General features: G+C 39.3%; 1 protein-coding gene and 1 pseudogene across 4 annotated transcripts in view; one reads left to right on the plus strand and one right to left on the minus strand.

The window, feature by feature from the left end:
• LOC112318577 (metaxin-2 pseudogene) lies at positions 1-26,935 on the minus strand (annotated as a pseudogene).
• Positions 26,531-27,041, plus strand: part of YAF2 (YY1 associated factor 2) — an 89,884-nt gene continuing 89,373 nt past the window's right edge. For 2 of the 4 annotated variants that reach the window (XR_006653317.3, XM_053921612.2), the window contains exon 1: positions 26,531-26,959. Coding sequence is in view for 3 of the 4 variants with exons in the window: in XM_053921612.2 (XP_053777587.1) it covers positions 26,934-26,959 (26 nt within the window). In the remaining variant the exon portion in view is untranslated. The remainder of the gene's footprint in view (positions 26,960-27,041) is intronic. The other 2 variants (XM_045184124.3, XM_024575399.4) reach the window with 2 other exon arrangements.

The raw sequence follows: 27,041 nt of genomic DNA on the forward strand, positions 1-27,041 counted from the left end.
TCAAAATAGTGCTGTCCAATTCTTCTACAGAATGCAAGGGGGTTGCTATAGCTTTTCTTCTTCTGAGGAAGTTCATCATTGGTCAGTCGTGCAATGAGGATGAGCTACAGAATGGCCAAACACCAGTGCCTCTAGTTTAGTAGGCTGCTTCTTGAGGAAACACAGTTGTGTTCCCAGACTTTGAGAAAGAGTTTGACAGCACTGGTCAACATCTTCTAAGACCTGGTCCAGAGTCTTGTTACCTTATCCAATAGCTTTCATCTTATGTTTGACTTCCCACTGTTTCTGTCAGGCCAAAATACAATTCAGAGGCCAAGGGTAAGGAGATCCATACCCTTGTGATCTGCCCTACTGTGGCTTCATCACACCACAAAAATAACCCAGCAGGCAATGGCATGTTAAGTAATTCCATGCAGGCTTTCATTTCTGCTTTTGGATGCAGATTATCACTAACAGAATAACCCTTGGTTTTAATGAATTGGACTATTGGACCAAGTTGTGATACTACTTGATTTCCTACATGAATAAAAGGTACTTTACCAGATGGAGACCTATATTCTGCATTTACCATTCTAGCCACTTTGATAGGCTGATTACACATTTGCAAAAAGGCCTGCACAGCAAGAGAAGCTCCATGGGCAGAAAGCAAAATTTACTTCCCTTTCTGTTGCTGATATAGTGTAGCATTTTCAGGCCAAGGTTCTGCAGCTGGGATCTGTGAGACAAAGCTTTTGTCAATAGAGACAGGTGGGCTGGGCGGCCTGTGCTTGTGGTTTCTGCTGCTGGAGGCCTTCAGCCTCCTCCTCCTCAACCCCCTCGGCTCCTGGCAGCTAACAGGCTTGGCACCTGCTGAGGCTTAGACTTGGAAAGCTCACCACTAATTCTTAAACTTTTGTCAAATATTCTGTGAACCCGTTGAACTGAGTTCTTAATCTTTTCAGAATGATTTTCATTTTTAGAATTTTTTTTTTAAATTTGTGCTTAATGGAGGATAGCTACAAATTCTTTGTTACATGTCCTATTGAGAGATTCCTCTTTCTCTCTGAATCTTCTCTCTTGACTTGCTTGGTCAGTAGAATGCATTGGAAGTAATATTTCAGGATTTCCAAGGTTAGAACATAAGTTTTGAGGCTTCCACCTGGGCCTTTTGAAATGCTTGTTCTGAGGACACTTAGCACTCAAGAAGCTCCCCTTGGGAGATGAGCCATCATGCTGTAAAAAACAAGCCACAGGGGAAATGTGTAGGCACTGTCAAAACTGCTAGCTGAGTCCTGGCTGGTGTGGCTCAGTTGGTTGAGTGCCAGCCTGCGAATCAAAGGGTTGCCAGTTTGATTCCCAGTCTAGGGTTCATGCCTGGGTTACTGGCCAGGTCTCAGTTAGGGGATGCACGAGAGGCAACCACACATTGATGTTTCTCTCCTATTTCTCTCTCCCTTCCCCTCTCTAAAAAATACGTAAATAATCTAAAAAAAAAAAAAAGAAGAAGTTCTAGCTGAGCTCCCAACAGACAGCAAACATCAACCTGTCTGCTGCTGTCCATGCAAAGAGTTATCTTGAATATCGAACCCATTTAAGTCTTCTGATAACTGTAGGTCAAAGACAGTCGCAAAGTTTGTAGTCAGACAGGAAACAGATTAAGATCAGTGCTAGGTAGACTCAGTGCTTCTCTTTCACCTTTTTCATGCCATTCTTCTCCCATCTTTTTCTTATTAATCTTCAGAGTTTTGGAAACTCCATTTTTTAATCCTTTTCTGACACTCTTATTCTTCTTTGGACTTGAAAGTATCCATTTTAGACTATAAAGAGAAGATAGGAAACAAGGCTGAATATACTCATTTATCAATATAATTAGAATTTATGAGAGAAAACAATGTACATAAAATATGCAGAAGATTGAAAAGAGTGGTTTTATTTTTTCAGACCAAATTTTATGAATTTATCCCACAGAGCTAATGATTAGTGATTCAGAACTTATACACATCTGGAAAAACAATTATGCCTATTGTACTGCCATGGTATGTTGGAAATTACTTGACTCACTAAACATAAATATACAAATATCCTGGTGTTTGTGAGGAAAATGAATGCGTTTTTTGGTCTTATACTGTTTGTTTTTCAGGGAAATAGTATTTGACCCATAGCTTAAACAAAGTGATAGATTACTAAGAAGTTTTACAACCAGACATAACTTTCAGTGGAAATGATTTCACACAAGTATAGAGATCTCGGTACTAAGGAGCTGTGTTACAATGGGGGTCTAACATACTAATAATAATCTACAGTGGAAGGTTTTCTAGGGAACCTCTAAATTCAGGGGGAAATTTTATACAGTAAAATATGTGACAATAATAAGCACTACCTTATGTACAATATTATGCATAATGTCTTTACATTTATTTTGTTTCTTATGCTTAATGGGTAGTAATTATGTGCTATATTACTGTATTAGTAAATATTAATTGTTCATTGGGTATTTTTCAGAAATTTTATTTTTATTGGTTAGTAAACATAAAATGTTTTCTCCAAATTTTAAATGAGTAAATGGTAAAACAGTATGAGTTTTATTTATTCTCATATAACTACATGTTAAGCAATTATTTCCCGTATAAAACTACTGGTCCTGGTAACATATATCCTATGTGGAATGCTTACTGTGTGCCAAATACTACTCTAAGAACTCTATTTTTTAAGTATATTTTATTGATTATGCTATTACAGATGTCCCAATTTTATCTCACGTTTATCCCCCTCTGCCCTTTACCCCTCTACCCTCCAGCATTCCTCCCCACCTTAGTTCATGTCCATGGGTGGTACATATAAGTTCTTTGGCTTCTCCATTTCCTATACTATTCTTAACCTCCCACCATCTATTCTGTACCTACCATTTATGTTTCTTATTCTCTGTACCTTTTCTCCCCACTCTCCCCCTCCCCCTCCCCACTGATAACCCTCCATATGATCTCCATTTCTGTGATTCTGTTCCTGTTCTAGTTGTTCCCTTAGTTTGTTTTTGTTTTTTAGGTTCAGTTGTGAGTTTGTTGTCCATTTTACTGTTCATAGTTTTGATCTTCTTTTTCTTAGATAAGTCCCTTTAACATTTCATATAATAAAGGCTTAGGGATGATGAACTCCTTTAACTTGACCTTATCTGGGAAGCACTTTGTCTGCCCTTCCATTCTAAATGATAGCTTTGCTGGATAGAGTAGTCTTGTATGTACATCCTTGCCTTAAAACTTCTTTCCAGCCCCTTCTTTCCTGTAAGGTTTCTTTTGAGAAGCAGCTGGTAGTGTTAGGACATTAGATGTATTATCTAATGTAATCCTCCTAAAGATCAAGGGAGGTATGCCCATATTACAGGTGACGAAACCAAGTGACAGAGAAGTTAACTAACCTACATGGTTTCTTTTCCCTTTTTTTTTCTTAATAACTTACATGTTTTATGGCTGTAATAGTAGATGATGTTTAAGTTTATGCAGAAATAACCTGGCTGGTATGGCTCAGTGGACTGAGCACCTACCTGCCTGAGAACTGAAAGTTTAGATTCCCTGTCAGAGCACATGCCTGGGTTGAGGAGTCCGCAGTTGGGGGCATGCAAGAGGCAACCAATCAGTGTTTCCTTCTCTTTCTCCCTCCCTTCCCCTCTCTCTGAAAATAAATAAGTAAAATCTTTTTTAAAAAGTTTATGCAGAGTTAGTCTAAATAACACATCTACTTAAATGATATAAGTTAGATTGGGCTTTATCTTACTACTCTCTTTTTCTAATACTTCTTGAAATCATTGTCAAGGGCACTAAATTGACATCAGTAGAATGCCAGATGCTAATACCTAGAGGTTATTATAATGGTAAAGATTAAAGATTAATTTAGCTTATTGTGAAAGTTTATCAATCTAAAATTCCAGTGTAAAATAAAAAATATCTAGTTACCCTGGTACAATATATTGGACTGGTCTCTTAAAACCCACATTTTCATCTCCGCAGCAAATGTCAGGAATTCTAAGGTTGGACTTGAACATTGTATGGCTGCAGTACCAGATGATGATCTCAGTATGAGCTCTTGCAACACTCTGCTTGTTTCTTATATTGTCAAAAACCCATGATAATTGGTTTTTAAATTCCTTGCTCACAAAGATATCTATATTTTTGTGATGTATGTACTATAAATAATAGTTTAGCCTGGAAAATGTCAAGCCTCTTTTTAAATAGAACCTCTGCTTACTTTTAAGTAGAAAAAACCCCCATATTTTTGCATTCCTTCACTTAGTTGTCATCTTATGGACCCAAACATGTAGCTGGAGATAATGCATACCCTCTCCACCACACTGTTTGAAATTAAAGACTCAAATTGCAGAAACACATATACATCAAATTATGAACTACGTTTGTCATCTTAAAATCCTCTGAAAAAATCTTTACTTGAATAGACTAGAGAGATGATGATTCATACCATAATTTTATCTCATGAAACTATAGCAAATCTCTTTTGGCTAACATCCCAGCCAAACTCTAAATGTGATATAAATCTGGATGAAACATAGCTGTCAGATTCTGTACTCATTTTAAGTTTCTTAAATATATGCCCAAGTATTGTATTTGACCAGCTGTAGCCATTAATTTTTGCTTTTTTATTCAGTTGTGTTTCAGTATCCAGCATAGAAGATTTTCTTTAATAATAATAGTAGCAAAATGAAGAAATGTAGATACATTTTGAGAACCTACTATGTGCCACGTATATCACATACATCATTGTCAATCGTCTTCACAATCCTGAAAGACAGGTGTTCTAGTCTAGTACTCTGTTCTAGTCTTCTGAGCTCTGATACCACCAGGAGAAGTGTTTATGGTTTGCTTTGGTTTGGTTTAAGAACATTGTAGTGGTTGTGGCTAGTGATTTGGTGTGTGACCATTTATCAAATGCCCTACCAAGACTGGGATAGCAGTGAGAGCTAAGAGGTAGCGCTGCACCTTCAAAACTGAACCAGCACTTTCTCTTCTCCTCCATGATGCACCCATGAGATTATGGAAGTCAGGCTTAGGACTTGGTAGAAGCCTAAACCACGTTGCCTTTTTCTGTTCTCTTTTGTCACTTTTTTCCCAGGCGACACAATGAAGCTCAATGTCTTACCCTGGCATGAGAAGGTCTGGCGTGGATAGCTCAATGCTCAGGGAATGATTTTTCTCTCATTATTTGTCCCTTGTTCTGTAGCTCTTGTACGTGCTGTTTTTATACCACTGGAATAGCAAATTTCAAGACTTGGGTGTGAGTAGGCAATGAGGTAGGACAGAGAGAAAATGTTGGCCAATTGGTTTGCTTTGGCCCTTGGTATCTATGGCCTCTAAAGAAGTGGAATTTTCTCCTTTTTCTGGTCCAGCTCTCTGGAGTTTTATGTTAGGATTTGGAGCCAAAGATCTAGTTAACAATGAGATATTATTTTTGTGTTGTTTTGCTCCTGTTGTTGTGCATACAGCTCCCTCAACACTAAAACAAAGAGAAGGAGCAACAGGCCCAAGACTAAATTCAGATATTCCTGGCTAAATTCCATACAGCACTGTCTTGATACCAATCTGCTATTATAATTTTAATATTATACTAGCAAACAGCTATATTATGTACTAGGCTGTGTTCCAAATGACTTAATCCTTACAACGAACACATTGCCTCTGCAATGAAACAATTCAATAAAAGTTGAAATGCACTATATTCTGAGTGTTGGAAGTAAAGAAGAGGTTAAAAATATATGAGATGGCAACTTGCAGGGGTGCAGGCCTCTTTCGTGCTGGTCTGAACAATTAGCTCTTAGCTGAGAGTCAATCTGAAAATTATAGATATCACTTAGTTCACACATGATGTCATTAATTACTTGAGGAAAAAATAAGATTTTTTTTCTTACATTCTATCAGTTAATGGAGTTATTAGTCTGCATTCCCTTTTGTGGAATAAAAAATCAAAATTGCTTCTAAAATTATTATTTACCTTGTAAATGAAGCATTTTCTCCCATGGATACTCAACATTCAGGTTATAAATGTAAAGGATGGAAACGGAGAGAAGAAATGTTACTTTCTAGCCTTCCCCATCACAAGATTCTTACTTATAGGTCAAAATTCAAGCATGTCAGCCAGCTTCAACTCAAAAGCCTACAAATAAAATCACTTCATAAGATGGGAGGGCACAGTGTCTGACAAGCCAGTTTACACTGTCCTAATGTAGCTCTCCAGATCTTGTGCTGCACTATAAATCAGTCCCTACAGATTGTTATGGAAGAGCTAAAGCAAAAGCAGCCAGATACAGAGGAGGGTACAAGCAGGTCAATGTGACCTAGTAAAATAAAGCGAAAGTAGAATCAGAGGTTGGCCAAGTACAGAAATCAAGTAGCCTAAGTGACAATAAAAACTGGTAGACATAAATAGAAAAAGGCAGAGACCTAAAATATACTTAAGATTTAGATCTGCTTGGGCTAAAAGAATCGAAGCAAGGGGGAAGGACACATACACACACGCCTTTGCGGAATCCAACAAAAATGTGCTCTGGCAGCCTCTGTTTGGGAACACATGGCCTTATAGATGTTCCCGCTTTGGCTTTGAAGGCAGAAGGCTCTCCACCTGGCATTTGACAGATTGCTAAGGTCAGGCTCCCATGGGTCAGGTAGCTTGGTTTTATTTACTAAATACTAAAGTCATCCTCCTGTTTCTTAAGTGCATTCAGGTGGTTGTAAAAGGCACTGGGCCAGAAAGCAGGAGAATGTAAATCTATCTCTGCTAATGAAAAACAACTCCGGGCACATGATGCATGAGCATTAAATCAGAAGAGCCCTATTTGCATCGTGTTACTAAGAGCAGGAATTGACCCATTGGCAAAGGTTCTGCCAATCGGCTCTTTCTAAATGAGGAAAAGCATTTATCACCATGCTTGAGATCATTGGGATTATTGGTCTGACTTCAGATAAGCAGGATAAACAAACCTCAGCTCAAAGAGAAGCTTCTTCTGTCGTATTCCTCCATGCCAGACTCTCATAGCTTATTCTAATAGAGAATTTCTAATGGATCACGTGTATTTGCTTATTTGCTTTTCTCATGTGTCTCTGTCTTCATGTGTGTGTGGTATAATGGACATCTCTTACAAGTGTTATCATTTAAGGTATTTCCTAATGACTAAAATATATGTCTTATTTTGGCAGTAATGATCAGCTCACTTGCAGATAAGGGTTGTCCAGTGGATTTAGTTTTTGCTTTTGTTTAGGGAAAGTCAAATAGTTTATGAACAGGACCTCCTTTAAAAAACATCGGCGATATATTTATTTAAATGATAGTCGTACTTAAGTTACCTTACATGGGGACAGAAGAGATAAGGTGTTCAAATGCCAGACTGATTTCACATGAGCTCTTTACTAAAAATTATGGCATAGGAAATTAAAAACATTAACATGGTTCTATTCTTCTCTTTTACGGTTCTTTGCATTCCCTTATACTTACCATCTATGCTTGAAATTGCAATGACAGTAAAGTAGGATAAGAATGGACTGCGGGTAAAGTGCCAGAAAACGGAATGAATGAGAGAGACAGTTATGACCGGTTCAGATTTAAGAACTGGATTATTGATTTGCATATAGGCTAGTTTCCTCATGTGGAAAACATATGCAGAGCTGACATATAATTTTTATTTTTTAAATTGCTAATATATAACTATACCTCACTTGTCTAAAAGACATTTATCCAGCAACTTCTCATCTCTGTAATATACCCAAGAAGTGGGAAATAAGAGGGAAAACTGTGATAAACCAAATGAGAAGTATAATTTTTAATTTAATTAATTCATTTTTTTTAGAGAGAGGAGAAGAGAGAGAGAAAGAGAGGGAGAAAAACATTAATGTGGGAGAGAAACATCATTTGGTTGCCTCTTGCACACCCCTACCTGGGGACCTGGCCAGCAAGCCAGGCATGTGCCCCGACTAGGAATATAACCAGCGATCTTTTGGTTTGCCAGCTAGCGCTCAGTCCACTGAGCCACACCAGCCAGGGTGAGAAATTACAACTTTTGTATACTAATACTCGTGAACTTTACCCAGAAAGTCCCTATTTTCCCTGCCTATGGCAGCATAGAAACAGCAGATTAGAGAGGAAGACAAGGCAAGTGGTAGCAAGCACATGGACAGCACAAGTGGTAGTTGAAAGCTGTATAATGAGGGAAGTGACAGAAAAATGTAAAAGCGGACTGAAGGCCTTAAAAGTTTTAGGCATCTGAGTACATCTATTACATATGCCAAAAAAAATCTGCACATAGGAATGATGAAATATCTTTTACAAGATACTAAGGTATTTAGATAGTAATTAGAAGTTATTAAAAACCTTTAAGTGCTGGAACAACACAATCAGATTTAAATATTAGTTTTAACCAGCTAGAAAGTAAATATTTAACAAGAACCCTATTACCTGGGCTAGCTAGGGTCACAGAAGTCAGCAAGTTATACTCCCTGGCCTTGTGGGGGTCACAACGTGGAGGAGAAATTATAGAAGAGTCAAAGGTTCCAGGTCAGGCTGAGGATTAACAAAATGCAACAAATGTTAAAGGAATGAAAGCAACAAGACTTAGATGTGGAATATGGATGTGGAAGGTGACAGAGAGCCAAGATTCTAATGTGAATCCTCATTTCCCATAATGGGCAGTAGGGTAGATGGTGATGGTGTTAACCAGGATACAAAAAGTAAGAGGAAAACTCTATCTTGTGGAAAGCATGAGTTCATGTTTGAGATGCTTATGGGATAGACAGAAGCCAGAAATACTGTTTTGAAATTCCAAAGCAGATTCTTTGGCATTATTATTGTGATGGTTAATTGTATGTGTCAACTTGACTAAGGTATGCCCAGATTGCTGGTAAAATATTATTTCTGAGTGTGGCTGTGAAGATGTTTCTGGAAGCGTTTAGCATTTTAATCACTAGACTGATAAAGAAGATCCACCCACACCATTGTGGGTAGGCAACATTGAATCCATCAAGGGCTTGAATAGAATAGGAGGCACAGGAAGGGTAAATCCTCTCTCTCTTCTTAAGCCAGGGACATGGATCCCCTGCTATACTCAGACAATGAAGTTCCCTGTTTGCAGGCCTTTGAACTCCAGGACTTGCACCAGCAGCCCCCAGTGTTCTCAGGCCTTTGGTGTCAGACCGGCTTTTCTGGTTCTCCAGAATGCAGACGGTATGTCATAGCATATCTCAGCCTCCATAATCCCAGGAGCCACTTCCCATGGTAAATCTCTTCATACATATATGAGGTCTGTCCAGAAGGTATCCAGCCATGTAATATGAAAAACAGAGACATTTATTGAAGAAGATACAAGATACAAGGAACATTGTACATAGGAAATGACACCTCAGTCCCCTTCAAAATAGGCACCTTGGGACCTCATACAGTTCTCACAATCGCCATCAGTTACCCCGTTATATTTTCCTGAATCTCATTGAGGGTCTGAAATCTCTTCCCTTTCAAAGGTGACATTAGTTTTGGGAAAAGTCAAAAGTCACAGGAAGCCAAATCTGGGTTGTAGGGGGGCTGAGTCACCTGGGTGATATGATGTTTCACCAAAAATCTCTGCATGAGACATGATGCATGAGCGGGCATGTTGTCACGATGAAGCTGCCAATCACCATAGCTGTTACCCATCACTGTGGCCTTATGAATCACCCAAATAGTTTCCATGGAGGAACGTTCAAGCTAACTCAAAACTTGATGCAGATTTGTTGCTTTACTCTCTCAGTCATTTCGAATGTGACAGCCACACAGTACATATGCTCACTCAACAGCATTTACCACCCCCACTAGTAGTACAATGAAGTCATCATTGTTCACACATATGTATTCCAGTCCACCTTCCTTGACTGCCAAGTTACATTGATGTTGCACAAACTATTCTCATTATATTAACAATGGCTGGACTTTTTCCGGACAGATCTCATATATATCTCTATTAGTTCTATTTCTCTGGATAAGCCTTACTAATAAGACTATGTATATGTGATGATAAAAGCTGTAGGTGAAGATAAGAATACTGTATATGCAGCAAGAAGAAGATAAAGTACAGAAACTTATGAAGCATCTACATTTAAAATATGAAAGATGAAGAGGAGCATAGATGAGTATGACCCTTTTAACAGTAAAACAATAGTTTTCCTGAAAACACTGAAGTAGACTTCCATTTATATCTCATTAGCTCAAACTATGTGATTAGCTCAAAAAGTGACCACTCCTGGCATTAAAGGAGCTGAAATATCAAAATTGTTTGATGTGGACACTTTGATGTTCTAAGGAAAACTGGTGTTAGTGAAGAAGAAGTAGTAGATTTTGGATAGGTAATAGGTAAATGCCCAAGTATTCATTTATTATAATCTCATATGGTTCTAAAAGGTATATAAGGAGGTTTTACAAAGATAGTAACACCATCTAATAAAAAGTATTAGAAATAAAGCAAAAGAGAAATAATAAGATTATAAAACAGAGATGGAAATGTAGTTCATCCACAAAATGGGCTCCAAAATATCTAGGAGACAATTCAAAGAGGAAAACACTTTAAAGAATACTCAGTGTCCTTAAGAAAGGGTGTGCCGTGTGTTTGGCTGGTCGGTTGGTTGTTGGGGGGAGCGCTCCAAAAGGCATAGTAAAAAAGCACTAGGGTGCGTGGGCAACCACAAGAGAAAGAGTGATTTATTGGGGAGTGAGTGCAAAGCAGTAGAATGACAGCAATACTGGAGAAGGCAGGACAGAGTGTAAGTGTTGGTGGAGGAGGGGCTGTAATTTGCAATTGTGAGAATGACTGAGGATGACAGAGAGTAGAAGCAGCCTTTTAGGATTAATGGGCTTTGAGGCTCAAAATGGCCCCAGGCTAAAACTTCAGATGCTGTCAGACCTGAAGAGGGTGAAGTCTGTGCCCCTGTCAAGAGTCTTCAGCCTTTGCTGGCATTCTAAATAGGACAGTGATTGGTATGTGTTGTAAGCTCCCAAGGCAGATCCAGCCAGAGGAGAGTGACATGGTTCCTGAAGTGTTCTCTCGCCGCATGACAGAGAGGGAAGAGGGCAGGAAGATATGTCACTTCTAGGAACGTCACCTATTTATGTAGTTTGGGGCTCAGTGTAACTTGAAGGCTTCAGTTCCCATTTAAGGGAACTTTCAAGTCTGTCCACTATGCAAGTAGTATCAACATCCCTAAATTTGTCTCTCCCCAAACAAAAGTGAGTGAGTACTTGGCACCACTTCCGTATGTGGTGAGAAGTATTGTTACATCTAAGACATGATTATCTTTTTAATTCATTTACCTGTATTTTTTTTTAACGTCAGCAGTAGATTCTAATTAAGTGTCTTGTTTTTAAAATTCCTAGGATCTATCACAATGCTGGATAAATAATAATAAAAAATGCCCTAATAAATAAACATTTAGTTCTTAAAAATAGCATTAAGATAAATTCTGGATGAGGACATAAAATGGCTTATTATAGAAATTATTAATTTTTAATATATATATTTAATCCTCACCTGAGAATACGTTTATTGATTTGAGGGAGAGAGAGATTGATGTAGGAGAGAAACATCATTTGGCTGCCTCCCATGTGCACCTGGACAGGGGATCAAACCCACAACCTAGGTGTGTGTCCTAACCAGGCATTGAACCCATGACCTTTTGGTGTACAGGATAATGCTCCAACCAACTGAGCTACCCAGCCAGGGAAAAATTACTAATTTTTTTAACCTGGTAGAAGAACTATTTTTAGAGCTAAGGAATTTGAAATGCCAGATTTTCTTTTTGCAAACAAATAAAATTAAAAAAATTTAAATCCACATCTGACTATACTTCTGCCATTAGAATTTTAGGGAGCAAATGATGATGCCGTGAACATACTTGGCTCTAGTAGCAGTGTCAGTACAGAAAGACATTGGAAACTCTGTGGAAGTGTATTTCCTCTCAGTAGGCTCTTCCTGACTGTCCCCACTGGCCACACTTCTGTCCATTAATATCTGAAGTCCATTTTCTCTGCGAAATACTACTCATAAATCTGGCAGTCACATATAAAAAGCAATGTTAGGCAAATCATTCTTTTAAGACTTTTGCTCAATAGTGTGACAATTCCTCAAAAATTTAAAACCTTAAACACAGAATTGCCATGACTCAGCAATTCCGCTTCTGGGGATTATATGCAAGTTCCGGCAGAAGTAACGCCTGCTTTGCGTGTGGTTGGTAGAGTAATAATATAAGTGTAATAATTTATAGTTTTAATTTGAACATTTCACCTAAAATGTCATATGGTGTGCTTGAGTGTGATATTGTTATGTTATAGAATTACATGCTTATGATTTTGTAATAAATAAGGGCATTATTTGTGGCAGATCCTATTTTTTTAAAGAAGTATATGAAGAGGGATACTGCAGAGTACATGAAGAGATGAGCTAATGTTATAAATATTACATGGCAGTGTGGTTTTGCTCTATTTTGCATGAGAAATTGTCTTTCAAATATGCATTGGTAAATGGATCACTATATTACTTCAAAGATAAACACAAGCTGTATGTTAAAGAATATTAAAAATTAACCACTACATGGTGTACTAAGAACCATAATAATAGATGAACAAATTTTACCAAGAGATAAGTCATTTCACTATCTGATAAAAGCAAAAAGACAGTGGAAGAAATGTCTTGACATTAAAAACATCAGAGAAATTTATACGGGTTTGGGTAGTGCAGGGTATGTGCCTTTGGCAGAGTAGCTGAAAGCAAATGTAGAAACTCAAAACCATCAAAGTAAAGCTCCTTATCCTCCTAGCAACTGGCATGACTTCATATACATGAAATCTAACTTGGACAGCTTATCATGTAAAAATGCTTTGATGTCAGTTTAGAATGAATGCTTTCTACATGCCTGCTAAATAACCAGAGGTTTCTGTCTCCATTATCATACAGCTCTTCTGTTAAAATAAGTTAACACCACATTGATTTAAATATGATCACATTTTGCATTTGTAAAATGTACTCTCTGAAGAACTTTTACATATATATTATTTAAACTTAAAATTTATGTTTGTCTTTGTATGGATTTTAGAAACTTTCAAACATAAAATTCTATTATTTCAAAGTAGTTTAGGAGTTTTATAGCAATTGAGTCATAGAATTACATATCATTATAAACATTCCAATTTATTTTGGTCCTTTTTCTCCATAATAACAAGAAATTATGGAATTTATAGTAACCTACTGTTTAGGCAGCTGCCACCAACAGTGGTATTTGAACTATGGATTTCATTCAAATAACTAAGATTTCATCTCTCTCAGACCACACCACACCAAACATCATCTTGCTACGAGAATAGAATGCTAGAGTTTTAAAATTTTATACCTGGAAGGGAAATGAGATATTTTCACTACAATTCTTTCATTTCTCACAAGTGAGAAAATTGAGGGCCAAAGAAGCTAAGTGATAATACTTCCATAAATATTTAGAGGTAAAAATATGTAGAAAAAAACAGTCCAGAATAGAACTGAGCCAACTCAAATATATTACAAATTTCAGCTGATTCTATATCTATCTCCTTTTTTTTTACATCTAAAATAGAAATAAATATTACATGTAGACTTCTGTTTATCTAGAAGGTCACAGGGAACCCTGGCCAGAAGAAATCCTGGAAGTTGGCCCATAGGAATATTTAGTGAGTTCTAGGAAGATGAGCTACCTGAAAGTTCACTAAGCTCTTAGGGCTTTCAGGCCTCACTGGCATTCAAACTAAGCAACAGCAGCTAGTAAAAGCAAAGGTTTATTGTGTAGAGCTTACTGTATACCAGTCATAGTACTTTACATATATCAACCCACAATAAATCCATGAGGCAGCTATTATTATCATTCCCATTTTACAGATGAGGAAACTGAGGTTCAAAAAAGGTTAAATAACTTGTCCAATATTATACAGGGAGTAAGCTCTAGAGCTAAAATTAGAAACTGACAGTCTGGCTCTAGCCATTCTATCGAGCTACTGCAGAAAAATAGCTAGGTCTCCAATATTCCTTATAAGTGCTAAGCATTGTTTCCAAGGGCTTTACCTATATTAACGTCTTAACCTTCATAGTAACCCCATGAGCACATACTATTATTAGTCCCATTTCATAGATGTGAAGGCTGAGGCACAGGTTAAATAATTGCCCAGGGTAGCACAGCTAGCAAGCTTCAGAGCCAGAATTTGAATCCAGGCAATCTGGCTATGGATAATGCCCTTAACCACTGGTTAAGAAAACAGTTTTGTTTTGCTTATTGCCATAATGTATTCATATTAAAATTTAAAGATATATGTAATCTGAGAAATGTCAAGTAATGTATAACATGGAAAATCTACTACTTATACTGCTGAAATAAGATGTTTGTTTCTAGAATGTAATATACTAGTGAAATATATTATCCAAATGGCACTGTGTTTGCTGCAAGAAATCCTTGTAGAAATTGCTGGAGTTATATTTATATTACTGCAAAAACTGATTCTAGTTCAATCATTTTCCTATGAAGATACATAAGACAACAGATTGAAATTTCTCCTTAAACATCTGTTTCCAAGATGATGTCTCAGGGAAACATTATTTTCACCACTGAGAAATGTGACATTGCAGCTGTGTTTGTGCTCTTGGCATAAAGACTTTGGGTACTTAAAATTTTTTCAGACATGTCACAGTAGATTTTTATGGGTCAGACACTAATATAAAAATGATTAAAATACATTCGATTTTACTAGGAGTTCTAAGTGTAGCTACAATATCGATATTTTGTGCTGGAAGTTTATAAAATCACTTCATATGTGAATGGGGATGAAATCTTTACAACTGTGGAGTTTATTGCATGAAAAGTCCATCAACAGTGACTCTTCCTCTCCCTCAGTCCACATTGATGGCCTCATAAAGAGTTTCTCACAATTGGTTGATTGAGGATGAAAAACCTAGGGCAGTTTTACAGATGGTTCTGCATGATATCCTGGCACCAAGGACAGTTGGACAATTACATTAATTACAGCCCAATGAGAGGTGGCCCTGAAGGCCATGAATGGAGGGAAATTCTCCTAAAAAGCATAGTTTAGAGCCACACATTTGATTATCCACCTTGTCTGGACAATCAACTGTGAGAAATAATTAGAAATATGGACATGCAGCGATTCATGGGCATTTGCTAACATTTGGGCTGAATGGTCAGGGGCTCAGAAAGGACAAGATTGGGAGGTTGATACAAAAGGGTCTGGGGAAAGAGGAATGTGGATGGAGCTCTCTGAATGGGCCCACAGTATGGAGATAGTTGTGTTCCATGTAAATACTCACCAAAAGGCATCATCTGAAGAAGAAGCTTTCAATAATCAGATGGACAAAATGACAGTCTCTTATTGCCCATCAGCCATTATTTCCAGCCACCCTAGGGATTTCTTAATGGGACCATGTGTAGAGTGGCCATGTTGTCTGAAATGGAGGCTCTACGTGGGCCCAGCACTATCACCTTCTCACCAAGGCTGACTTCATGGCCTGCTACACTGCGACTCCTGAGTGCTGAACTAATCAAGGGCACAGGCCAACACCGGGTCTCCAATTTGGCACCCTTCCTCAAAGGAACAAGCCAGCTACCTGCTGGTTTGTTAATCACAGTGGACCATTTTCCTCATGGAAAGGGACACACATCATTTCGCTGGGATGGACACATCTTTTGGATGTGGATATGCCTTCCCTCTGTAATGCTTCTGCTAGCACCACCATTTTCATTGTATTCTGTACAATATTGCTTCTGATGAAGGAACTCATTTCACAGCAAGAGAAACATAGCAATGGGCTCACACCCATGATATTCTGTGGTCACACCACAGACTCTATCACCGAGGAGCATCTGGCCTAATAGAACAGTGGAATGTTCTTACTCAAGACTCAGTCAGTTTGGAGACAATATCTTGAAAAAAATGTGGTGCTGTCTTACCACATGCAATATGCGCTTTGAATGAGAGACCACTATGTGATGCTGTCTCTTCCATAACCAGAGTGAATATAGGAATTAAGAGCTAGAAGTGGGAGTTTCTCTTCTCATCATTATACCTAAAAATCTGCTTGCAGAATGCTTGCTTTCCATATTCATAACATCAAATTCAGCTGATCTGGAGATCTTGATTTCCAGGGTAGGAATGCTTCCATGAGGGGCGACAGCAGTCATTCTTCTGTTGAATTAGAAGACAAAAACACCTGTTGGACATTTAGTGTTCCTCAGACTACCAAATAAACAGATAAATAAGGAAGATGCCTTATTGGATGAAAAGATTGATCCTGATTACAAAGGGAAAATTGGGTTGCTGATACACTGTGAAGATAGGAAGGACTATGTCTTCAACCCAGGATACTCCTGAAAACACCTCTTAATATTTCAATGTCAAATAGGGAAAGTTAATGGAAATTTCATCAACCAATCAAGGCAGGACCACTAAGCATTCAGGAACAAATGTTTAGGCCACTTCATCAGGTAAAAACTTAAAACTAGCAAAGAACTTGACTGAGGAAATAGGAAACATAGAATATAGAATGGTTAGTAGAAAAAAAGTTATAAATATCAATAATGGCTTCATGACCAGCTAGCTACAGGAGTGAGGATTGTAGCAGCTACATACAAGGTCTGTCTGGAGAAAGTCCAGCCATTGTTAATATAATGAGAATGGTTTGCATGACATCAATGTAACTTGGAAGCCAAGGAGAGTGGACTGGAATGCTCATACATGAACAATAATGACTTCCCTGTACTAGTAGTGGGGGTGGTAGATGCTGTAAAGTGAGGGTGTGTACTGTGTGGCTGTCCCATTCAAAATGACTGAATGATACAGCTTGCCTCCTCACACAATCACATCAAAATTACAACTAAAATATAGAACAACCATCACTTAGAACCATCAGAAATTGAGTTGATGGGAAGCCTGCCATCTACGGAATTAAAGAAACTACACCCATTCAAACTGCTAGGAGGGGCAGAGACGCAGAATGGGCTGATCCCACATCCACATGTAGTGGATAAAAATTCAGGAGTGATATCTCTGGAGCAAGGAGTCCCAGCCCCACAGCAGGCCACCCAACCCAGGGGTCCAGTGTCAGGAAGATAAGTCCCCATAACTTCAGACTCAAAAACCAGCAAGGATTGAGTTGGTGAAAGAAACTTCTGGGGTCCTAAGTAGTTCCTCTTAAAGAACCCCCACACAAACTTATTCAGACTCACTCCCTGTGAGCTCCAGCACCGAGATAGCAGCTCGAAAGGCACCAGTGGCAAAGAGGGAAGAACTGAACTGTCTAGCATCAAAGCAGGAGCTAGAGGACAGCTTTCTTCCAGATAGAAAAGCAGGCAGAGACAACTGTCCCTTTTCTGATCCCTCCCCCCACAGTGCCACAGAGACGGCAGGTGGGTGTGATATCTGAGACTCCATCAACCTGGCTAACACTGTTTGCTACCCCCCCTACCCCTGCTGGAGATCGCCTTGTGGAGACTTGTCCCATCCAACCTATGCCCACCCATCCTATAATGGTATAACAACATTATAGGATGGTATAACAACAAGAAGAAAAAATAATCTAAAATAATGAGTGTAGTATAAGCAACATCTGGACAACTTCAAGCATTTCAACATTCATATCATAGGGGTTCCAGAGGAGAAGAGAAACAGCAAGAAATTGAAAATCTATTTGAAAAAATAATGAAAGGAAACTTCCCTAATTTGGTGAAAGAAATAGATTTGCAGGTCTAGGAAGGATAGAGCGTCCCAAACAAAATGGATGCAAAGAAGCCAACTACATGACACATCATAATTGAAATGCCAAAGGTTAAAGATAAAGAGAGAATCTTACAAGCAGAAAGAGAAAACGTGGTTAGTTACCTACAGTGAGCTCCCACTCAAGAACTTATAGGCATGACCCATAAACATGAACAATGGTGTGAGGATTGCCTGAGGGAGTGAGGGATGCTGGGTGGAGGGGGGGGCAAAAGGTGAAAAATTGAGACAACTATAATCACATAATCAATAATTTAAAAAACAAAAAAAATAGGCAATAACATAAAAAAAATGACTGAGCAAGTAGAGCAACAAATCTGCATTAAATTTTGCATTAAGCTTGAACATTCCTCTGGGAACTCTTTTTGGATGATCCAAAAGGTTTTCAGGAACAATGTAATGAGTGTGCATTGCAGTAAAACTGAGGCACAAATGCTTTAAAGGTGGTCGAGAAGAAAGTGTGGCAAAATTGCAGCAAAATGAAGACCATGTTCATTGTATTTTTGATTGGGAAGGTGTTGTCCATCACAAGTACGCTCTTCTAGGCCAAACAATCAACAAGGAATACTACCTCAATGATCTTCATTGGTTGAGAGATGCAATACAACAAAACCCGCCACATCTACAGGCAACTGGCGATCGGCAGCTTCATCATGACAATGCGGCTGCTCATACATCATGTCTCACGCAGATTTTTTTGGTGAAAAATCAAATCATCCAGGTGACTCAGCCACCCTACAACCCAGATTTGGCACCCTGCAACTCTGGCTTTTCCCCAAACTGAAATCACCTTTGAAGCAGAAGAGATTTCAGACCCTCAGTGAGATTCAGGAAAATACAATGCGGCAGCTGATGGCAATTGGGAGAGCTGTGTGAGGTCCCAAGGTGCCTACTTTGAAGGGGACTAAGGCGTCATTGTCCTATGTACAATGTCTCTTGTATCTTCTTCAATAAATGTCTCTATTTTTCAATGTATGTGGCTGGATACTTTCTGGACAGACCTCATATAGTATCTACTACTTTTTATGTATGTGTGTGTATGTATTTGTAAATATCAACTATTTTCTTCCCGCTCTTTTTTCTTGGCCCTGACCTGGTAACTCAGTTGGTTAGAGTGTCCTCCCAATAAGCCAAAGTTGCAGATTCCATCCCCCTTCAGGGCACATACAAGAATCAACCAATGAATGCATAAATGGTGGAACAATAAATTGATGTTTCTCTTTCTTTCCCTCTCTCTCCCTCCTTTCCTCCCTCTCTTTACTTCCCTCCCTCTCCAACCCCTTCCTCTCTCTCTCCAAAAAAAGAAAATACAATTTTTCTTTTTTTTGTTTTTTAAATATATTTTATTGATTATGCTATTACAGTTGTCCCATTTCCCTCCCTTTATTCCCCTCCACCCTTCATACTACCTCCCACCTGCATTCCCCCCTTTAGTTCATGTCCATGGGTCATACATATTAGTTCTTTGGTTTCTACATTTCCTATACTATTCTTAACCTCCCCCCATCTATTTTCTACCTACCATTTATGCTACTTATTCCCTGTACCTTTTTCCCCTCTCTTCCCCTCTCACTCCTCCACTGATAACCCCCCATGTGGTCTCCATTTCTGTGATTCTGTTCCTGTTCTAGTTGTTTGCTTAGTTTGTTTTTATTTTTGTTAGGTTCGGTTGTTGATAGTTGTGAGTTTATTGTCATTTTACTGTTCATATTTTTGATCTTCTTTTTCTTAGATAAGTCCCTTGGACATTTCATATAATGAGGGCTTAGTGATGATGAACTCCTTTAACTTATCTGGGAAGCACTTTATCTGCCCTTCCATTCTAAATGATAGCTTTGCTGGATAGAGTCATCTTGGATGTAGGTCCTTGCCTTTCATGACTTGGAATACTTCTTTCCAGCCCCTTCTTGCCTGCAAAGTTTCTTTTGAGAGATCAGCTGAGAGTCTTATGGGAACTGCTTTGTAGGTAACTGTCTCCTTTTCTCTTGCTGCTTTTAAGATTCTCTCCTTATCTTTAATCTTGGGTAATGTAATGATGATGTGTCTTGGTGTGTGCTTCCTTGGGTCCAACTTCTTTGGGACTCTCTGAGCTTCCTGGACTTCCTGGAAGTCTATTTCCTTTGCCAGATTGGGGAAGTTCTCCTTCATTATTTGTTCAAATAAGTTTTCCATTTCTTGCTCTTCCTCTTCTCCTTCTGGCACCACTATGATTCGGATGTTGGAACATTTAAAGTGGTCCTGGAGGTTCCTAGGCCTCTCCTCATATTTTTGAATTGTTGTTTCTTCATTCTGTTCTGGTTGAATGTTTATTTCTTCCTTCTGGTCCAAACCATTGATTTGAGTCCCAATTTCCTTCCTGTCACTGTTGTTTCTCTGTATGTTTTAATTTATTTCACTTTGTATAGCCTTCACTTCTTCCTCTATTTTGTGACCATACTCAACCAGTTCTGTGAGCATCCTGATTACCAGTGTTTTGAACTGTGCATCTGATAGGTTGGCTATCTTTTTGTCACTTAGTTGTATTTTTTCTGGAGCTTTGATCTGTTCTTTCATTTGGGCCATTTTTTTGTCTTGGTGCACCTGTTATGTAGGAAGGGGCGGAGCCTTAGGTGTTCACCAGGGTAGGGCAACCTACGTCGTGGTGCTGTATGTGGGGTAGGGGTCCGAGAGGCAACAATGCCACTTGCTCAGCTCTCTGCCAGCTTTCAGTCCAAATTGGGCCCTTCTGGTGCTGATTCCCAGGTGGGTTGTTTGTGTACATTCCAGGACTGTGTGGGTCTCTCCAATGAACTCTCCTGTGAGGCTGGGAGTTTCTCCCGCTGCCACCTCAACCCCCACAGGTCTTTTCAGTCAGAGGTTTTGAGGCTTTATTTCCCCATGTTGGAACCATGAGTTGCATGGTCTGTCTTGCTCCCATTTGTTCCTCCTGGTTTATCTGCACGTGAATGTGGGACTGCCTGGTCTGTCAGCTGCCACCTTGCCAAGAGTCCTCTCCACCTAGCTGCCCGTCTCCGCCCCTCCTACCAGTCTGGATGAATGTTTCTTCTTTAACTCCTTGATTGTTGGACTTCTATACAGTTCAATTTTCTGTCAGTTCAGGTTGTTTTTTGTTTTTAAATTTGTTGTTGTCCTTTTTTTTGTGCGAGGAGGCACAGTGTGTTTACCTACACATCCCTCTTGGCTAGAAGTCTGTCTCCAATTTTCCTTGAAAAAGCTAACTTTTAAATTTAGTTGTTGGGTAACAGAATTTTAGGAGTCACTAAAATAGCATAGTGGTGGATGGTGTAGTTCAATCCCAGAAATGGGTATGATGCCTGTTATGGCGTGTGTCTCCTCATTATCAGGGGAGTGTGAGAATGTATTTCTACACAGGATAGCTGCATCTAACTAGCAGGGGAAACAGAGATGTCTTGTTACTGTATGTTCAAATATGTGTAGCAGGGTTTGTGTGGATGCTGAGCGTCAAAGGGGTCACTGTGGCAGTTACTCAGCCCTTGTCTGTCAGCCCCAAACACACGCTCTATTGTGTACTCCCTTTGTGATGCTGGAACTGCTATTCCTCTATGCTCTGGGACCACATTTCAGCTTTGTTATTTGGCTCCAGTTGGCTCTGCCAGTAGGTGATGCCAGGAGGAGACTGAAAGGCAAAAGGAAGAAGGGACTTGCTTCCTTTCAATCAGCTTCCTGTTGCCTTTTTGTTGTCCTCCAGGCCACTTCCTGCTCCTCTGAGCATCACTCCAGCGGCATCAGTTTCTTTCTTTGGTAGAAGCTAAATTCAGTTTGCTGTTTCCCCAGCATTTGCAGTATGAGCTGTATGTGACCCTGTCAGAGACACCAGCACTAGTGGGCCAGTGGCCCTACTTCAGAGCTGTGGTTTCAAGCTTTCAAACATCTTCCAACTCCCTGTTCAAGTTTATCTGTTATTAATGCATCTTGTGTCCCCATCAAACGCCTCTCTGGATTTGGGGAAGGTGGATGAGAGCCAATGTGTAGAAATGGGAGGCTATCCCGAAGCTAGTGCTGGACTGGTTTGGAGTAAATAGGAAATGCAGGAGGAATAGAGATGGATGGGTCATTTAGTCAAGGCCACACCATGGGATGAAATACAGAACTATTAGAAAGTGGTAGGACATAGGGAGAGTATAGGGAACAAAAGGTTGGGAGCTCACAGTGTAATAAAAAGGTTGTAATGTACTGAAATGAAATTGAGACTGGTAAGCCACCATTGATATTTTGGTATGTTTCCTTCTGATCTTTTTTCCTATGCTTTTTATACAGTTTAGTCTTTATTGCATATTCAATTTATATTCTGCATTTGTCACTTAACATTACAACATAAGCATTGCCGCTTCTTACAAATTCTTCATAATACCAGTTTTCTGGGTTTTTTTGGTTTTTTTTTTTTAAATTTGGGCAGGAGAACAAAAAAGAATGTAAAGATAATACACAGAGCAACAAATAATGCTTGGTCTACATTTATTTATCTTTGAGTCAATGCCATTTACCAATTTCATTTTTTATTGAGGTAAAATTGACGTAACACTATATTAGTTTTAGGGGTTTAATATAATGACTTGATATTTGTATATTTGCAAAATTATCACAACATTATGTCTAATTAACATCCATTACCCTATATAGTTATAGAACTTCTGGGTCTACTCTCTAGCAACTTTCAAAGAGACAATACAGTGTTATTAATTGTAGTCGTCACCATGTTGTACATTGCATTCCCTAACATTTATTTTATAACTGGACGTTTGCACTTTTTGACTTCTTTACCCATTTGCTACCCCTGCCACTCCTTGCCTCTGGCAACCACGAATCTATTCTTCGTATCTATAAGCTTGTTTTGTTTTTGTTTTATATTCCACGTGTAAGTAAGATTATATGGTATTTGTCTTTGTCTGACTTATTTCACTTACTATAATACCCTTGAGGTCTACCCATGCTGTTGCAAATGATGAACTTTATTCTTTTTTATGACTAAATAATATTCCATTATATATATGTATATATCCCACAATTTCTTTGTCCGTTCATTCATCAATGGACATTTAATTTGTTTCCATATCTTGGCTACTGTAAATAATGCTGCAATGAACATGGGGGGGGTGCTTGTTCTTTGCGTTAGTGTGTTCATTTTCTTTGGATAAACACCCAAAATGGAGCTGTAGGGTCATATGGTAGTTGTGTGTCTAATTTTTTGAGGCAACTCCGTACTATTTTTCATAGTGGTTACACCAATTTACATTCCTACCAACAGTGCTCAATGATTCCTTTTCCCTCACATGCTGGCCAACATGTGTTATTTCTTGTCTTTTTTTATAATAACCATTCTACCAGGTGTGATGTGATATCCCACTGTAGTTTTAATATGTATTTCCCATATAAACAGTGATGTTGAGTATCTTTTCATGTACTTGTTGGCCATCTGTATGAATTCATTGGAAAAATGTCTATTTAGATTCTCAAAATCATTTTTAGTGCCTGCTTAAAATTTAGCTTTTTGGCTAGATCGTTACTTATTTCCCTTCTGATGGGCATTCAAATTATTTTCAATGTTTGTTAAAATAACTGCAATCATTGTCTCTGCATAAAACTTTTTATGTACTTCTGGTGTCCTTAGGATATATTCCCCAAAGTGGAACTGCAGGGTCAGGGAATATGGATGTTTTTAATCTTAGTATTTTCAATCTTAATGTGCCCTGAAATTCTTTCAGATGAACATCCTTTTTCCATAAACCTGTAATCTAAAAAGCACTGACAATTGAAAGCTGACCTGTACTCATTTAGCAGGAAAACCTGAGTGGAACTGATGGAGGAGATTTATAGACTTTATTTTTCAACAGAGTGAATATTTAATATTTCGCATAAATAGTAATGCATTTGATTATGGGGTGCTACTTCAGAACCCACTCAGAAGCTTAGGTAATTATGTAGTATTTTTACCATATTTCCTTTCAAAAATCCCAAAACATCTTACTTACAAAATGTATCCAGGCTTAAGGGTTTCAGATAAGGATTGTGAACCTGTACTAGTAATGTTACAAGAATGCTCTGGATATGTTAATTAAAAAAATCTTTGCTGAAATTTTTACACTGGTGTCGTGGACTGAATTGTGCCCACTAATAAATTCATGTTGAAGTCTTAACTCCCATTACTTCAGAATGTGATTGAATTTGCAGATAGAGTCTTCAAAGAAGTAATTAAAGCAAAATGAGATCATTAGGTTAGGCTCTAATCCAATACAATGGGTGTTCTTAAAAGAACATATTAGGGCACATACACACAGGGGGAAGACCACGTAAAGGCAGAGAGAGAAGGCACCATGTACAAGCCAAGGAGAAAGGCCTCGGAAAAAACCAGGCGCATGAATAACCTTGATCTCTGGATATCTAGCCTCTCGAATTGTAAAATAAATTCCTGCTGTTTAGGCCACTCTGTGGTATTTTGTTTTGGCACCCTAGAAACTAATACAATGGTAACCTATACATTTTATAATCAACAAAATTAGTAAAGTTTAGTAAAGTATCTCAATTTTGCAAAAACAAAATACCAAACAACTAAACTAACTCTGCTCCCAAAATCAAGGTTTTGAAATATAATTGGTTTTACAATTGTTGCCATCACTTCTCGTAGACGATGCTTCTAGTCAGTCTCCTTGAACATCCAGCCAGTGGAGGAATTTAAAAACATCACAGTGTCTTAGGTCTGAAAGGGACTTCAGTTGAGACAATAGTTTTAACTTATTTAATTTACAGATGGGAAAAAAAGAAGTGAGTAATCTAAGTTTACTCACTGCCTTAGTGAGAGATTGAAGACTAGGCCTCAGATCTTCTCTCGTATGCTTGCTTTTTTTGTTTTTTCCATTCCATAAGTTTATTTACAAACATATCTAGTATGTTGTGTTCAACAGTTTGATCCATTTTTCAAAGAGGAAAACATTCCTCTTCATATCTGTTTCATGGATTAACTAAAACATCCTTATTTTTTAAGCAGTTGGTGTCTTATTATAAAGAAAGGTGTGGCAAATCCATATCCAAAGTACAAAGTCATCATAGCTAGTAACTGCCACTTGTTTTCCACTGAAAATGGCAAATTCTTCCGGGGACCTTCCTTGTAGTGGCTCCCACAGACCATAGAGGTTGTGAACCTACAATGCTCTGTCCCAACATTTTGCTGTTGGAGGCCGTGAGAAAGGCGCAGGAACTGAAAGCAGAAGGAATGATGGTATCACACTAGGTCCCTTTTTCACAGTCTTGTTCCTCTTTGTGCAAATTCTTTTGTATGTTTTCCTCATCATATTGCTCATGGTTTCTGTGCTTCTGAATCAAGGTCTGAGTCTCAAGAAGTGACACTTCCAAGAAATACAGACGGTGGGGTGAGTCCAGAGAGACCCCTGTAAATTGGGGTGATACGGTTAATCAGAAAGCAGGTTTGGTGAGTCAGAGCTCTAATCCTGGCCTGTTCATCAAAGAAAGACTACTTAACCAGGGCTCTAAGTTCCTTGTCTTTCAAATGAAGGGTTAGGCTAGTTGACCAGAGCATTTGCATAGTACTTTGAGTTCTTTAAAATAAGCATTTGGGTAGAGATTTACAAAGCTCTTGGCATGTGGTGCTAAAAAATGCTAGTTATTTTATTATTAACCACACAATCTCATAAATATAGATGCCATTTTGCAAATGAAGAAGCTAACAATTCCTGAAATTAAGCACCCAATTTCCAAGGTCTATCAGCGAAAACACAGGGAAAGTAGGCTGAGAACCCGGGACTTCTGTGATTATTATTTTACAATAATTCAGACTTGCTGTGAATCTAGAAAGATGGATGGAAACAGTACCATCACAGAGAAGAGGGAAATATTTTATGCAGAAGTAAGCCATTTTTTTTTGAAGGAAGGTTTTTGGAGAGTAATGAATGAATATCATCTGCAGTCTTTGCCAGGAGGCAGCTTTTCTGATGGGGAATGGGATGGGGAGTTAGAAGTAGTGGTAGTCCTTAATGCCAGGATGAGGAGTCGAAGAGCCTTCGCAGAATCCTTGATCAGTGTGACGGCACATGTTAACCAGCATTGTGTTACTAATCTGGTTGTGGGTTATTGAATAGATTGGGGAGTTGGGGCTGGTGCTTCAGAGACCAGTTGTTGCTAGCCTCTAGTGTGTAAAAGACGAGAGTGTTCAGTAGGTTGAGGTAATTAATGAGACCTGGGAGGATGGTGTTCTGTTTTAACCAACAGATTGCGTTTATGTACATGCAAACCTGTTATTTTAAAAAGGGGCTTATGAATACTTAAAAAAAATTATTTTAAGCAGCTACTCTAGATGCCTGGGAAACCAAAGCAACACATTTGGAATTAAAGCCAGGGTTAGATTCTTGGCTGTTATCTTCTAATTACGTAATATGGAAGAAGTCACCTAACCTCTCTTGAGCCTCGGTTTCATTTCCTCTAAATTAAGGGCGACAATCCCTACTTGGTAAAGCATTTGCATGCGTAAAACCTGACAGTATTGTAAATCCTTTAATAATGGCCCTAAATGTTGATTCCCGTCTTCCCCCCCCCGGTATCCTTCGGGCTGGGTCTGAGTAGCCAAGGGTGGCTGAGGTCAGAAAATCACTTCTACCTGGAGACCTCACCCCGGGACTCTGGTCCCGAGCTGGGCTGACCTCTAAACGCTAGCCCCACCTTGGATGAGGCTTCCTGTTGGAGGGCAGGGCATCGACCGCCGTTCGGGGGAAAGAGGGGCTCCAAAGCGCAGGGCACTCCCAGTTTGCTCAGGATGCTGAGGGCCAGCGAGGGACAGCGGATAAAGAAACTACCGCAGCTTCTGAGGCTGCAGCGTCACCCCCACGCCTCCCGCCTGCCAGCGAACTCGCTGCGGGTGCTGGGCCGCGCTGGCCGCGTTTGAAGTCTCCGGCGCGGCCGCTGATTGGCGGGTGCGGATCACGTGCTCCCAGGCAGGAGTTTCCCCGACAGCTGGAGGCTGCGTGGGATCCGGCGGCGGCTCCGAGCTCGGCGGTGCGGCCTTCCCCGCCCCCTCTCTCCCTCCTCCCCCGCCCGTTTCCGCCCGGCTTATTATCCTCCTTATTGACAAACAGCGGCCGCAGCAGCGACTCTCAGCGTGCATCTGTAGCCAAGCCATGGGAGACAAGAAGAGCCCCACCAGGTAACAGCACCCGGCCCGCGGGTCCGGACTGTGCGGGCGGCAGGGCCCTTGCGCTGGACTTTGGGCAGCCTCTTCGCTTGCC

This window comes from Desmodus rotundus, chromosome 3, assembly GCF_022682495.2.
Source record: "Desmodus rotundus isolate HL8 chromosome 3, HLdesRot8A.1, whole genome shotgun sequence".
NCBI lineage: Eukaryota > Metazoa > Chordata > Mammalia > Chiroptera > Phyllostomidae > Desmodus > Desmodus rotundus.